The sequence below is a fragment of the Macrobrachium nipponense genome, chromosome 39, assembly GCF_015104395.2.
Source record: "Macrobrachium nipponense isolate FS-2020 chromosome 39, ASM1510439v2, whole genome shotgun sequence".
In the NCBI taxonomy this organism is placed as follows: Eukaryota; Metazoa; Arthropoda; class Malacostraca; order Decapoda; family Palaemonidae; genus Macrobrachium; species Macrobrachium nipponense.
Genome location: NC_061099.1, coordinates 23,489,767 through 23,506,399, shown reverse-complemented (window position 1 = coordinate 23,506,399; position 16,633 = coordinate 23,489,767). Strand labels below are relative to the sequence as shown.

The 16,633-nt window shown below is 47.4% G+C and overlaps 1 protein-coding gene across 2 annotated transcripts in view; it reads right to left on the bottom strand.

The window, feature by feature from the left end:
* Window positions 1-616: 616 nt before the first annotated feature.
* The window catches only part of LOC135210215 (fibrillin-1-like), a 179,911-nt gene continuing 163,894 nt past the window's right edge, over window positions 617-16,633 (bottom strand). For both annotated transcript variants that reach the window (XM_064243051.1, XM_064243052.1), the window contains 2 exons: window positions 1,221-1,343; window positions 617-759 (listed from right to left, as the gene is read on the bottom strand). In XM_064243051.1, the coding sequence (XP_064099121.1) occupies window positions 632-759; window positions 1,221-1,343 (251 nt within the window). In that variant the 3' untranslated portion in view covers window positions 617-631. The remainder of the gene's footprint in view (window positions 760-1,220; window positions 1,344-16,633) is intronic.

The window sequence follows — 16,633 nt, the reverse complement described above, 5'->3', positions numbered from 1 at the left end:
AGTAGTTCAATCATCAGTCTTCCACATGAAAGGAAATTGCCAGTGGCCGTATACGATACAGCCGTGTTCTGGGATACCTTAGGAAACGTATCGTATACGACCCAGTCGTATTCAAAGGGTTAATCTTACAATACACTTTGAAACTACTGTTAAGTCACTGTTGTTATTGTAATTTTTTTTAAGTATCTTTAACACTACGTATTTCTTAATTTCAAAACTGCTCTGTCAATATTATATTTTGCATATCACTTGTACCATGTTCCAATGAGAAGTTATTGCACACTGTTTAATCAAGGTTTCATTTTTCTCACTGCAATGGAACGGAATATAAAATTTAGGCCACAGGCCAAGCATTGGGACCAAAGAGGTCATTCAGCACTGAAAGGGATCTTGCCAGGAAAAAGTTTTTCAAGGTGTAACAGGAAAAATTCACAGTTGCACTATAAAACAGCTGTTAGAAGAGGGTGAAAATTAAGATGGAGGAAATATTAAGAATGGCAGTACAGTAAAAGGAACGAAAATTACTACAACTAGGGCCAAAAGGACAGTGCAATGAACCATCAGTAATACCTACATTGCACTGATGACACCCTACAGGGATCAAAATTATGTAACCATGATCAGAAATGGACTAACCATCACATTTGAAACCATCTCCTGTGAAACCCAGTTTACAAGAGCATATGTAGCTACCATCAGTGTTGATGCAGTCAGCATTAACATGGCATCTATGAGTTCTTGCGAGACATTCATTTACATCTGCAATAGAAAAAGAACTAAAGTAATATGAACACATTTTTTGAATTGCAAATATTAGAAGATAACTATCACAAATGTAAAAAAACTGCTAAGATCCATTAACACAAGAATGAATACTTAGACCCCATGAGGCTAAGAACAAAATTTTAACACCACTTTATCTAAAGTATATACCTAAAATTCTTTCAAAATCAATGTTGCTATCATATACTGTCCAGCAGTATAGTCATGCAAGGTTCAACTCATGATTTCTGGCTGAGAAACATGTCTCCCACTTTTCATTGGAAATCTGCCTTCAAAACTAATGTATATACAGGTCTAAAAGTATTGTAACTCCTATGATATCGATAATTGCTATTTGTAGTAAAAACTTCTTTAAGAAAATAATTCAAAGCACAAGAGAGATGCAGGAACACAAGGCTATCCTATTTCCTTCAAGAAAAAAAATTAAAATTACTTACCTCTACATATTTTTCCATCTCCTTCATAGCCTGGCTTACACCGACAAAGGAAACTTCCTTCTGTGTTGATGCAAGTGCTCACAGAGCTACAAGGATCACTGCCTAAAGCACACTCATTTATATCTGCAAAGTAAGAAAAGGTGACCCAAATTATGTTGTATTTCCATTAGTAGTGCCAGAAGCCATGACATCTCACACATAGCTAATTATTTAGCTTAGTTGTCTGGTACATAATACTTAAAAATCACAATTTTTGGAAGTAAATTGTATTTTTCCTAACTATACAAACCTGAGGTCCTTTACATAAGGAATTACTTTCGGCGTAGCTGGAATTACGGCCGTTAAATTCTTGAACAAGGTAGTTACGCAGTAACTATCGTGTGGCAGGCGGGTAGGCTAGCCTGCCACCCGTATGTAACCACTCCACTTTGCCTTTCGGCCCAGGTTCAGATTGAGGGGTGGCATGAGGTGGGCATGAATGTAAAGGACCTCAGGAGGTTTGTATAGTTAGGAAAAATGTTATTGTTATAATACAATTAAGTTTGTTCATACTTACCTGGCAGATATATATAATTAGAGTGCCCACCCTCCTCCCCTCAGGAGACAGTGGCATTGATAAAATATGAATAGAAAATGGGAATGGTTCCTGATATCCGCCTCCCAGTGGCGGGAATGGGTACTACCACCTGGCCACCACTGCCGCGAGTTTTGAAATTCTGTCGGACGTCAGAAAATACAGCTATATATATATCTGCCAGGTAAGTATGAACAAACTTAATTGTATTATAACAATAACATTTTGTTCATGCAACTTACCTGACAGATATATATATAGCTGAATCCCACCTTCGGATGGTGGGAAGAGACAGAATAGGATTTGTAGGAAACTAAATTAAGTAGATGATGTACACCTTGGTTCCTCACCTGTTAGTAAAGTAGACTCTGTGATTACTGTCACTTAAGCCTGCTTCTGCTTAATCAGAGTTGCCAGCCAGGTGGAGACCTGTAGTGCTGGTGCGCTCTGGATGCTCTGTCAACGGGGACGTGACCTCAACGTGACAAGACCATCGAACCATACATATGAGGGCTATGAAGCAACTGACCACCACCTGACCAACTAGCCAAAGACCCCCTGAACGCTAAACTAATAGATGGGAGATCTTCACACAAGACTCACCAAAAACCAAAAACACAACATATTAAAAAACTAACCTAAAACCTAACTAAGGGATAGGGAAAGAGCTACCTCCAGCCCCCAAGACTCTGTCTGCAGAAACGTATGGCCCAAGAGAACTGCAGTCCTCATAAATCGTTCTCACATCCCTTAAGTAATGTGAGGCGAAAACAGAATTGCTCCTCCAAAAGGTGCCATCAAGAATGTCCTTGATTGACATGTTCTTTTGGAAGGCAAGAGAGGTAGCGACAGCTCTGACTTCATGAGCTTTCACTCGCAAGAGGCTCAAATCAGTCTTCTGGCAAGATGAATGAGCCTCTTTAATGACGTCCCTCAGAAAGAAAGCAACAGCATTCTTAGATAAAGGTAATTCCAGTCTCTTCACAGAGCACCAGAGATTACCTGAGGGACCTCTTACCTCTTTCGTTCTATGAACATAGAACTTGAGAGCCCTGACAGGGCACAGGACTCTCTCTGGTTCTTGGCCCACCAGACTTGACATACCCTTAATTTCAAAGCTTTTCGGCCAAGGGTTAGACGGGTTCTCATTCTTTGCCAAGAAAGTTGGACTCAAAGAGCAGACAGCGTTGTCTCCTTTGAAGCCCACTAGATTACTAAAAGCTTTGGATTTTCACTAACTCTCTTCCGCCGTCGCCAGAGAAGTTAGGAAAAGAGCCTTCTTTGTCAGGTTCCGAAGAGACGCTGATTGAAGAGGTTCAAACGGACTTGACATCAAAAGTCTAAGAACTACGTCAAGGTTCCATGAAGGCGGTCTCGCTTGAGGAATCTTCGAGGTCTCGAATGATTTCAAGAGATCATGAAGATCCTTGTTGTCAGAAAGGTCCAGGCCTCTGTGCCTAAAAACCGCTGACAACATGCTCTTGTATCCCTTAATGGTCGGGACTGCTAATTTCTGCACGTTCTTAAGAAAAAGTAGAAAATAGGCTATCTGGTTCACAGAGGTCGTGGAAGAGGAAACTCCCTCCTTTTTACACCATGCCCTGAAGGAAGCCCACTTTGATTGGTAGACAGCTCTTGTAGATGCTCGTCTTGCATTTGCGATTGCTCTCGCAGCTGCTTTCGAAAAACCTCTCGCTCTGGCCAACTTTTCGATAGTCTGAATGCAGTCAGACCCAGAGCGGAGAGGTTTTGGTGATACCTTTTGAAGTGAGGCTGTTTGAGTAGATCTCTCCTCTAGGGCAACGCCCTTGGGAAGTCTACAAGGAAAGACATGACCTCCGTGAACCATTCTCTCGCTGGCCACATAGGGGCGATCAGGGTCAATCTCGTCCCTTCTGAAGCCGCATACTTCCTCATGACTTCCCCCATGATCTTGAATGGAGGGAAGGCATACAGGTCTAGGCCCGTCCAACTCCAGAGCAATGCGTCCACAGCGATTGCTCCTGGATCCAAGACCGGGGAGCAATACAGAGGAAGCTTCTTCGTCCTCGACGTCGCGAATAGGTCGACAAGAGGACGTCCCCACAACTTCCAAAGTTCTTGACACACGTCTTTGTGCAAGATCCATTCCGTCGGCAGGATTTGGTCCTGTCGACTGAGAAGGTCCGCCCTGACGTTCTGCACTCCTGCTATGAATCTTGTCAGGATCGTGATCTTCTTCACCTTTGCCCACAGCAGAATCTCCTTTGCCAGGTGAAACAAAGCCCGGGAGTGTGTTCCTCCCTGATTCTTCAAATACGCGAGGGCTGTGGTGTTGTCTGAATTGACTTGAACAATTTTGTTCGTCAATTTTTCTTCGAAGAACTGCAGAGACAGGAAGATCGCTGCAAGTTCTTTGACATTGATGTGCCAGACTGCCTGTTCCCCTCTCCAGGAGCCTGACACTTCCTCCCCTCCTAGTGTTGCTCCCCAGCCCAAAATGGAAGCGTCTGAAAACAACACTAGGTCGGGGCTCAGAAGACTTAGGGATAAGCCCTCCTGTAGCTTCTGAGGATCGAGCCACCATCTTAGATGGCTCTTTACCGACTCCGAGATCTTCAAGATCGCATTGAGATCGTCCTTGGCCTTCCATTTGTCCGCAAGGAAAAACTGGAGAGGCCTGAGGTGCAGTCTTCCCAAGGAAACAAACCTTTCCAGCGAGGAAATGGTGCCCAGCAGACTCATCCATTCCCTCTCCGAGCAAGTTTCTTTCCCCAAGAAGGCCGAGATTTTCTCTAAGCCTAGCCGCTGACGTTCCTGGGACAGAAACGCTCGAAAAGCCACTGAATCCATCTGAATCCCCAGATACACGATGGACTGTGTCGGGGTCAGATGCGACTTTTCGAGGTTGACAAGAAGTCCCAGGGACTTCGCTAAGGCTAATATTAACATAAGGTCCTTCAGACAATTTTCTCTCGACGATGCTCTGATAAGCCAATCGTCGAGGTAAAGGGAAACTCTTATCCCTGAAGAGTGTAGCCACCTCGCCACATTCTTCATGACGACAGTGAAAACCATCGGAGCCGTGCTCAGGCCAAAACAAAGGGCTCTGAACTGCCACACTTTGTTGCCTAAAACGAATCTTAGGTATTTTCTTGAAAGAGGGTGGATTGGAATGTGAAAGTACGCGTCCTGCAGGTCTAAGGACACCATCCAGTCGCCCGGTCTCAAGGCTCCCAGAACAGACTGAGGCGTCTCCATCTTGAATTTGATCTTTTCTACAAAAAGATTGAGCCTGCTTACATCTAGGACTGGACGCCAACCCGACGACTGCTTTGGTACTAGGAAAATCCTGTTGTAAAAACCTGGAGACCCCAGGTCCGCGACTTGCTCCACCGCTCTTTTTTCGATCATTTGTTGTAAAAGATCGAACAAAACTCGTTTCTTTTCTCCCTGATATGACAGAGAAAGGTCTCTGGGAGTCGTGGAAAGAGGAGGAGGATCCAAAAAGGGGATCTTGTATCCCTGCTCCACGATCTTGAGGGACCAAGGGTCCGTATCTCTCTCTCTCCATGCTCCCGCAAAAGACTTCAGTCTGGCTCCGACTGGTGTCTGAAGGACAAACTATACTTTGATGGCTTGGGTTTAAAGGAAGCTCTTCCTCTTGCAAGCCCTCTCCCTCGAGGAGCTGCTCTCGAGGGAGGAGCCCCACGAAAGGGTTTAACCTTCTTAGGAGGTCGAACAAAAGATGAAGTGGAAGGAACTGCTGGACGTCTCGAGGACTGGGCTAAGAGGTCCTGTGTAGCTTTTTCCTGCAAGCTACTTGCCAGGTCCTTGACCAAAGTCTGGGGGAAGAGATGGCTCGTAAGAGGAGAAAAGAGCAGTTCCGCTTTCTGAGCGGGTGTAACACATCTAGCTGTGAAGTTACACAGCAGAGCTCTCTTCTTAAGGAAGGCAGTCCCAAAATGAGAAACAAGCTCCTCCGAACCATCCCTGACGGCCTTGTCCATGCACGATAGCACGCTGGACAGCTCCCCCAAACTGAGAGAATCCGGGCTTCTAGATTGCAGATCTAGAACTCCCAAGCACCAGTCCAAGAAGTTGAAGACTTCGAGAGTCCGTAGCAGTTCTTTCAAATGATGGTCTGTCTCCGTAGGGGTCCAAGACACCTTGGCAGTGGATAAGAGGGACCTCCTCTGAGAATCCACAAAGCTCGAGAAGTCCCCTTGAGCTGAAGAAGGGATCCTCACACCCACATCTCCTTTGGTCTCGTACCAAATACCCCCTTTTCCGCTGAGTCTAGAGGGAGGAAGGGCGAAAGTTGACTTGCCCTGATCCTTCCTTCGATCCATCCAGTCCTGGAGTTTCTTGAAGGCCCTCTTGGTGGAGAGCGAAGTCTTCATTTCGACAAACTCTGGGGTCTTACATGACTTGGAAGACGAAAACTGCGAGGGAGGAGACTTGGGAGCTGCAGGCTGAAACTTGTCCCCAAAGGACGAGCGCAACAGCCGCACAAGAACCTTGTAGTCCGAGACTGAAGACACAGAAGAAGGTTCCTCTTCTACCGAGTCAGCAGGACTACTCAATTCTCCTTCCCTAATAGGAATAGGAGACCGCCCCTCCGGAGAGGGCGTACGTCCAGCGGGTCTGGCCTTGATCAAAGACCCCCGTTGCTTAAAAGCAGAAGCCTCATCTAGGCTGCCTTCCTTGCGGCGAACCTTACAGCTCGAAGGAGGCAGAGCGTCTTGACGGCGATAAGCGTCCTTGACGATGCCCGAGGCCGCCTTACTTCCAAGAGAAGCGTTCTTACGCTTCTTACACAATCGAGCAGACTTCGAAGAAAGCGTGACTTTTCTAGCATTAATGATCTCTTTATAAGGAGACACGTCACTACGAGCGTCCTTCCAAGCATCCTGGTGCACGTCCTCTTCCTGCTCGGCGTCCTCCGAAGCGTCCTGCTGAGCGTCCTCAAAAGCGTCCTGAGCATACTCAAAAGCGTCCTGAGCGTCCTCTTGAGCGTCACGGCGAGCAGCCTGCCCATGACGTTGAGAGGGAACAAAAGCGTCCTGACGACCCGCTTTCTTAGCAGGCGAACGAGATCGGCGATTAGCTAAAGGAGACGCAATCGGAGAAAGAGAGGAACGAGGAGAGGGAGAAGGAGACTGCTTCGTCCTCTTGACAGGCAGCCTAAGGTCCTTCCTCCGCTTAGGCTCGACTGCTGCTGGGCGAGTCCTCTGAGCCATCAGCGCTGACAACTGGTCCTGAAGGGACAAAATGTTCTTCGTAGGAGAAGAACGAACAGAAGGGGCAGGGCTGATCCTGCGAGAAGACGAGGGGCGAGGGGACGCCTCCTTCCTTCTCACAGTTACAGCTACCTGCTTCTCCAGAGAGCGACTGTAGCACATCTCAGCGTCCTCGCCGGATGACATCCTACCTCTCTTCCGAGGCGGAAAGGCGTCATACGCATCCGGAGAAGAGCGCAACGAAACTGGCGAGACAGGACGTGAAGCGTCCTCACAACGAAACATCCTTTTCAGAGGACGCGAGTCTCTCTGAGCGCTCCACCCCTTGTGCGGGGAGGACGCCTCGGAGGACGAAAAACAGTCCTTAAGGATACGCGCCTGTGCGCGCTCCTTGGCAGCCTGGGAACTTGCAAGAAGGCCTGCCGAAGGGACGCCAGATTGGTGGGGAGCCCCCGTAACCCTCTTGCGGCTTTCGACATATCCCCTCCCTGATTCCTGGGAGTCCGATAGCGGTCTAGGCCTAGAGGCATTATGGGGCCAATCTGACGCCCCCTCCACAACACTAGGGGCACGATCACACACTTTCACAGCGCCAGTTTCTAAGGCTTTCACTTTAGTCTCAAGAGTACAAAGAGACTCCAAAATCAGAGAAAGGGCATTACCTTCTCCAGACACAGAATCAGGGCCCGAAGGCAACAACACAGGTTTAGGAGATACAAAATCTACAGGTGTTAGAGCAGGTGAAATATTAGTTCCCTCACCTTTAGTAGAACCACTCCTGGAGGAAGACCTCCTGCTCCTATCGCGTTCCAATTTACGCCGATAGGAATCATACACCTTCCATCCATCATCGGTCAATCCATCACATTCATTGCACCGATCATCCACCAAACAAACATGCCCCCTACAACCCATTCATACTGTGTGGGGATCTACCGATGATTTCGGTAGCCTCACCTTACAATCACTCCTCACACACGCTCTGAAACTCGCTGCACTTGATCCAAACATCACGTTTACAGAAAAGCCAATCCAAAATAAAAAAACAGTCCACTACTGCGTATGCCAATCCAACAATCCAGAATCAACAACCAAAAGTCAATCCAGATACTTAAGTACGAGTCAATCCAAAAAATCCTAGGTGGAGGTCTGTAAACAGTTGTTTACCGACCAGCGACAGAAAAAATATGAATAGAAAATGGGAATGGTTCCTGATATCCGCCTCCCAGCGGCGGGAATGGGTACTACCACCTGGCCGCCCACTGCGTGTGCCGCGAGTTTTGAAATTCTGTCGGACGTCAGAAAATACAGCTATATATATATGTCAGGTAAGTTGCATGAACAAAATACAATTTACTTCCAAAAATTGTGATTTGTTCCTACACGTTATAAAAACCCTTGGTCCTTTACATAAGGATGACTCACTGATTGGTGGGAGGAATATGAGTGAGCCTGTAGAACTGACTGGAGTTCTACACACCTAGGCTACTACTGGTCGTAAGAGCGAGGAGGAGTGCCCTGCCTCTGAAAATTGATCGGAGTATAGGAGCTACATGATCAAGAGCCAGACTTCTGAGCCTTTTCGAAATGAGTGAGGAATCGTAACTCATCATATTTAGTCGGAGGCATTATTGCAAAGTTCTGGGAAAGATTTGTATTATTGCCAGTCTCCTTCCTCCCCTTGCTAGAGGAAGGAGCAGGATTGCTTCTATGATTCTGATAAACATAAAAAGGATGCTTTATGTATAAGCTTAGGAGAGATGCAACTTGTCCTCTTGAAGGAGCTGGGTAAGCAAACACAACCTGCAAGCATCCACCACTGGTCCTGTCCAAGGAAATGAGGTTCCAAGGACTTGTGGGCAGGTCCGAAGGGAAAGATAAATATGGTCGCAATGAGACCTTATTTATCTTCCTGTCCAACATATTCTTCAGAGTGATGACAAGTACCCACCCACTGGACTATCCAACTGCAGAGAAGTCTCTCACGGACTTGTAATATTCCGCAGCGGGTAAAGACACCGACACTCCATGGTGGGTGTCAATTCTTATGGGTACAGGAACACGCCAATAGGACAAAGTAATGACTTATGTATCAACCAATACAAAGTCCACAGCATAGCTCATGGCTGTCTTGGACTCTTAAACAGCTGCCGACTGACTGCGCTTAATGTGAGGCGAGCAGTCATGCACCCGAGACGTAGTCACGACACTCGCTTTTTGAAGGGTTATGCAGAGAAACCATACAAATCGTCTATCTTGTTCGCCAATGATGTTGGGAGATGAGATGATGATTCTCTCAAGGCATGCGCCCATCAGACGATAGTCAATTGCCTTCTAGAGACCGAGGTCCCTGATGGCAAGACAGAAGTTCTCATAGAAATGTCCTCCCTGATCCAGCCCATGAGAAGCGGTTCTTCAGGCAGTACAAACGCTGTGTTTTCATTACTGAAAGGCACTCCGCTTTCATTGCTAAGTCCGACTTCTCACCGAACAGCAATGAAATAGCGGTTTAGTGTTTTCAGTCCTCTGTAAAACAACAGGGATTAAAGCCGTATTCACTGGTTGGTGTCATCGACGGGACTTTTTCTATGTCAGAATTTGAGAGAGAACTTCTCTTGATTCAGCTGTGAAGATGTAGGTCTACATTCACCTTAGTCTTTCATTGGCATATAGTATTTTCTCTCCTTAGTTTAGATTCAACTAAACTAAGGAGAGAAAATACTATATGCCAATGAAAGACTAAGGTGAATGTAGACCTACATCTTCACAGCTGAATCAAGAGAAGTTCTCTCTCAAGATTCTGACATAATAAAAGTCCTGTCGATGACACCAACCAGTGAATACGGCTTTAATCCCTGTTGTTTTACAGAGGACTGAAAACACTAAACCGCTATTTCATTGCTGTTCGGTGAGAAGTCGGACTTAGCAATGAGAGCGGAGTGCCTTTCAGTAATGAAAACACAGGGTTTGTACTGCCTGAAGAACCGCTTCTCATGGGCTGGATCAGGGAGGACATTTCTATTACTTGAAAGAAGAGCTGACAGGGTGGGGAACAGGCGAAGTCTTCCATTATTCATCTACAATTCGGGATGAACAAAGAATAATTGCACACCTACCAATTATGAGATGTATTTAGAAGACAAACCCAGATGCCTGAAGAAATCATTCTGCGTCATCGCAGTGGCAGGTGCGATGAAGCGGAAGACTAGGATGATAACAAGTATAGTGAGATATGTCTGAATATCCTCGCAACAGCAAAAGGCGATGCAGGAGAGATGGTCATACACATGCGAGAATTCCAGCCAACCAGAGACCTAAGTCTGTGATTGCCGGGCAGGGATTCGATTCGTTAGTCAATCATCGCAGAGGACGAGAGACAATAGCCGACCGAACTATCTCGGAGAGCCAGCTGGTACAGGCTGCGGCAGGCAGGGCTGGCAGGCAGCCCGTACACCGCTAGCTCTCGCTCACTTGTCATCCTGAGTTGCCAGGTAATCCATGAAGGAATGTGTTCGGCTAGAACCATCGAGCGCAAGAAAATACGCTCAAGCATTTGCATTTTAACCGAAATGGGAGGGAAGAAACCCGTCCTATTCGGTGAATGCAAACGCCGTGGTGTTGTTGTAAACAATAACACTAGTATCTCAAAATCGAAACTGGTAACTCTTGGGAGGCTTGCAAGTCAGTCCCAAGTTGTAGTTCAATTAAGAGAAGATACTATTCGTCTCAGTCACATCACCGTAGAGTTAACTACACCTCAGACAATTCAACTGATAACAGAAGCATGTCGCGAGAGAAATATATGTATAGTATATATGTAGGTTCCTGTACACAGATCTCCAGCCTAAATTCTCTTCCATTCGAGGAACAAGAATAAGGACTGGAAGCTGACCTCCTTCATTCTCTAATGAAGAGAGCAAAGGTGAAGTTTTCCCAAAGGATGACTTCTACGGTGATAACAGGATACCGAAGACGACTAGTTCAAGCCAAACTGGATGTTCCCAAAACAGTAGCACTGGAGAGGCATTCAAATTCTCGTCTCGGTGCTATCCATCCTGAACGGATTAATGTATGTTAGGTAAAATCCTAGGATTGAACCAAAAGCATAGTCTCTCGGGTTCGAATTACGAGGAGTAAGCTCCACCGAATTCCTCTTATTTCTTTGTTTCATTCTGGTATAACCAAGAAGTAAAGGGAAAAAAAGAGAGGAGGATTGACTGTTATTGCCCTTTCTTCTCTATACCGGGGGTGACCGCCTACTGAGGCGACGGACCGTCAGGTGGATCCAGGCTGAGCCCCTCCCCGAGATATTCTTCCTTCAGCAGCAGTACTTCCTTCAAACGCTAGAAATTCCAGGAATTAAGGGCTTAGCGATACTCCTGAGTTCGTAATAACAATTACATGGAATGTCTGTCTCGACAGTGTGTTTGGAAATTACAATAAAACCAAAGCACTCCTGAGACGCCGGAGATTCCAAGGAATTCGAGCATTCGGTGAGATTCCTGATTATCGTAGTAACAATTATCAGGAATTCTCGTCTCGCCCACTCCGGACTGTGGTCTCGCCCGCTCCGGACTGTGGTCTCGCCCGCTCCGGACTGTGGTCTCGCCCGCTCCGGACTGTGGTCTCGCCCGCTGGTTCCGACTGGTGGTCTCGTCCCACGCTTCCGGACTGTGGTCTTGCCCAACGTGTTTGCAGATCGGTAGAAGACAAAAACACTTCAGGGGGGGGGGGGGGGGGGGGGGGGGGGGGGTGAGGTTTGCCGCTCAGAAAAATTCCCGAAGAATTTCAAGCGCTCAGCGAAACCCCCCCCCCCCTGAATTTCGTTAGACGATCATCGAGTGGTGATCCTCCCGATTCCCGTAGAAATCTAGGAGGAATGGGCAAGATCCTTCCTCAACGACGGGGACTTACATCTGGTAGCACCTGAAGGTCCCCCCAGGAGCGCAGTCCCAGACGCAGAATCCTATGGAGAACGCTCTGCAGGATCCTTCCCATTCCCGTCGCAGCCATAGGAAGAGAGGGAATGGGGGAGGAAGATTGGACGCTCTCGCTTGTCTTGCCAGCAGAACTAGCAGTTGGAGAAGCGAGTTACAGGCAGCCATCAACCTGTGGTGATGGCTGTTCCGAGTCTAGGAACAAGTTAACATCTGGAGAAAACGTTTTCCCGAGGAGGGTTATGAAACTTGTACTGTAGGCGAAACATCTGCCGCCACTGTGACCGTCATCTGGGTGGGGCTGAGCGTGCACCTGACAGGAGGGGGCCGATACCATCCTCCGACACGTCCCAGTCCTCATCGAGGCCAAAACCTCTCAAGAGGACTGAAGGGAGAGCCCACACCGGTCTCTGCATACGCTGTCCGGCAGGACCGTCACGTGAACAGCGGTGATGGTCACTCCGTAAGTCTAGGAAAGCGTCATCATCTTTACTAGGGGCTAGTAAAGATGATGACGCTTTCCTAGACTCCCTCCAACCACTTGAGCATATGATCTGTTTAGTCCCAAGACTGAACCAGGTTCGTGGCCGGACCGTAAAAAGTCCATTCATCACGGTCACTCCTGTATGCCTTGTTCCTCCCAGTGTTGCCCGAGGAGGTTGAAGGGACAGGTGAGGGAGATCTGACGCTCCTACCCTGCCTACTAGCAGAACCAGTAGGCTGGGAGGACTGCAGGCGATCGCCATCCCATGGTGGTGATCGAGCTGCAGGTCTGGACCAGCGGTCTCCTTGCGGAGAAGCGCTGGACCAAGGACGGTAGCGTCGGTCTCGTGCATCAGGGGTGCTGCTACGAACCCTCCTACATTGCCTACCAGCAAAACCGGTAGGCTGGGAGGACTGCAGCAATCACCAACCCACAGTGGCAATCGAGCTGCAGGTCTGGACCAGCTGTCTCCTTGCGGAGCTGTTACCAGTCATGCGAGCCGTCCGGTCCCGGTGGGAGCGGCGGTCGGGTGACTGGTAGTGTCCACTAACGCGGTGAGAGCGAGCACCGTCCTCTTGACGCGCCACGGTACCAGGTCCAGCCTCAGCTGGACTTGGTGACCAGGGGGGGGACTTCTTCCCAGCCTCGCCACATGAATGGTCTGGTGGAATATCACGTCAACTCTGGGTAGGATGATTGCTGCGCGAGCGATCACCGGTCTGGCGAGAGTCACCTGAGTGCTCAGTGACTCTTACCATTCTTCTGCTCCGTGCCTGGGTCCTGATGGTGAGCGTACTCAACAGTCTGGACCTTGGCTGCACGGTCACCCGTAGGTGATTGTACACTCGGTGACCTTGCGAGTGGCCAAGACGGTTCCTGGTCCGGAGGTAGAACCTCTGGAGCCAGGAACAGAGGTACCAGCAGTAGCGGGTACCCCTAAGGTCCCCGTCTTCTTCCCTGGGGAAGGAGATACAGTGGTCCCCCCGTATTCGCGGGGGATGCGTACCAGACACCCCCGTGAATAGTTAGAATCCGCGAATGTTTGGAACCCCTATGAAAATGCTAAAAACAGCCTATTTTGTTAGTTAAAACTCAAGAAAAACCCACTAAAAATTTTCATACTTGGTTTTTTAATAGTTTTATCACAAAAAGTGCATTTTATGATGAAATTCATCAAAAAAACCAGGAATTTGTGGATATCTATCATAGAAAAATACCGCGAATGCGCAAATTTTCCGCGAATAATGCAGGGAAACGTTCCCCAGAGAAATCCGCGAATGTGAGAGTCCGCGAATACGGGGGGTCCACTGTATAGGCCCTGTCCCCAGAGGAACAGGAGGACCAGCGGAAGACCCACCTGTCCCGCTGGAGCGGGACACACCCTTAGAAGTCTCTGTGCGAGACTTCTTGGGAGGGGCGAGGCCACCTTCTTCCTCAGCTGGGAGGCCTTGGAAGTCGAAGGGGAAGAGGCGGCAGAAGAAAACGACAAAGATGATGACGGAGAAGACGACGACACCTTCCTCCTCCTCCTGGACTACTTCTTCGCCAGCTTCCTCAGGACAACCGACAGGCCCTCCATCCAGGACGGAGTTGAGGCAGTTGCAGTAGCAACATGGCCCAACTGCACCTGTCCAGAGGGACCTGCGGAAGCAGCAGTGGAGAGAATGCTTCCTCGAGGAGGGTTACGAAACTCTCGCCTGGCAGGCAAAGTGTCTGCCACCACTGAGACTGGTCGGTTGCGCGAACACGACCGTTGTCTGGGTGGGGCTGAGCGTGCACCTGACAGGAGGAGATAGCAGATACCGTCCTCCGACTAGTCCAAGTCCTCGTCGAGGCCAAAACCTCTCAAGAGGGCTGGATGGGCAGCCTCCACCGGTTTCTGCTTGCACGGTCCCGCGGGAATGTCACGTCAACCCTGGGTACTGGACGATTGCTGCAAGAGTGATCGCCAGTCTGGCGAGTCACCTGAGTGACTCTTAACATCCTTTTGCTCCGTGCCTTGGTCCTGACACTGTGAGCATACTCAGCAGTCTGAACCTTGGCTGCATGGTCACCCGTTGGTGACCGTACACTCGGTGACGCTCGCAAGCGAGTGGCCGAGACTGTTCCCGGTCCGGAAGTGGAACCTCTGGAGCCGGGAGAGGAGGTACCAGCGGTGGCTGGTACCTCCATGGACCCCGTCTTCTTCCCTGAGGAAGGAGAGACGGGCCCCGTTCCTGGAGGAACAGGAGGACCAGCGGAACACCCACCTGTCTCACTGGAGTGAGACAGACCCTTAGAAGTCCCGTGACAAGACTTCCTGGGGGGGGGGACCATGTTCTCTTCTACAGCAAAGCCTTAGGAGTCGAAGGGGTGGAGACATGAAAATATGATCATCTCTAAGAGGAGGATGACGACACTTGACGAGCTCTCTTCCTCTTCAATTCCTCCAAATTCTGCCAGACCTACCATCAGGAATAGATGAACATATAGGGCAGTGCAAAAGCTTCGTCCAGTGACGTAACTCCAGGGTAGTAGTGGTAAAAGAATATGATTACCAGCAAGAGATCAGTACACACACTCAAGGATCGGTATCACATGCTACGAGTCACAGGTTTAATTCCAAGGTTAGGATAACCAATACAAAGAGCTATCCAACCAATACTGCTATAAACACAATCACCACTGTTAGTCTGTAAAAAGAGGAAAAAATTATTAAAGTAATAAGGATACTCCTCTCGCATCCAAGGGCACCACCCTTCAAAGAGAGAGGAGATCCCCCAAATACGAACACCACAAGCCCCCTCTTCTACCTTCGTCTGATAGTAAGTGAAAGGATGAAGGAGGAGAGAAATTACCATAAAAACAAAACTAGGAAAAACCTCTGAAGTTCCCCTCAGTAATTCCCAAGCATAAGCGTAATTTTCAGATGAATATGTGTCTCGTTACAGGATCAAAATCACTCACGTTAAATACATGTCTCATCCTCTAGTTAAATACATCTCATCCTCATGTGGAAGGGCGAAAGAATGTAAATAATATGTTGACATACCTTTGCCCCCGACTCTTTAACACAAGCAGAAAGGCGGCTATAAAGGCTATAGCAAAAAGTGGGTTTATATACTAATTTCATTTAACATTAATATCAAACACCGTATATACATATTTATTTAAAAACAAAAATAAACCAGAAAGATCACATCGGGAAAAAAGATCAATGACCAGTCAGCCAGAGCTCACAAACACACGTCTTCATCGGAAGACTGACGAAAGCAAAGTGGTGTTTACATCCGGTCTGGCTAGCCTACCTGCTTGCCACATGGTAGTTACTGCCCGACCACCTTGTTCAAGAATTTAACGGCCGTAATTCCAGCTACGCCGAAAGTAATTCCTTATGTAAAGGACCGAGGGTTTAGTATATCGTGTAGGAACAACTATTTATCATGGTACAAAACCCTGACTACACCAGTTATGTATTCTTACTCAAAACTCAAAAACATTGGTCATATGACATAACAGCTGGAAAAAAATAAACCACACACCAAAACAGCCACTAGTTAGGGGGCCCCTTGCAATCCAACAAGGTAATTTAATTCAGCAGATGCTTGTTCTCCAATCCACTTATTCAAATGCCAATTGATAGACTGTAGATTTACAATAAGCAAAACAATTGAATATAGAATTTAGGACAAAGGCCATGACCTATGAGGTCATTTAGTGCTGAAACAAAAATTGACAAAAAAAGTTTGAACTGCACAGGAGAAAACCTTGCATTTGCACTGTGAATCAATAGTTAGGAGAGGGTGGAAAGCAAGATGGAAGAAAGAGCATATGAACAGAGGTAGAGAGCTGAAGTGTGTACATTGGCTGCAACAAAACAGTAAATGAATCTATGCCTACAGTGCACTGACAGCACTATCCACTACAAGGACACACTGAGCAATATAAATTCATGGTAATGTAAGTAAACAACTCAAATCTCTCACCAGTCAATTCAGAATAAAGCTTAAATCTTGAAACAATAATCTGCACTGACATTTGTTTTAATTGTCTTACAATAAGATTTACAGTATTCAAGTCTCACAGTATTTTCAATCTGCCAGCTAAGCTCTATATTTTAAGCATAAACTCTCTTACCAATTCAGATCTAGAACTAATGGAAATTAACTGAGGTGTTTTAAGTACTATTCAAAAAAGCAATTTTGACAATGTACTTA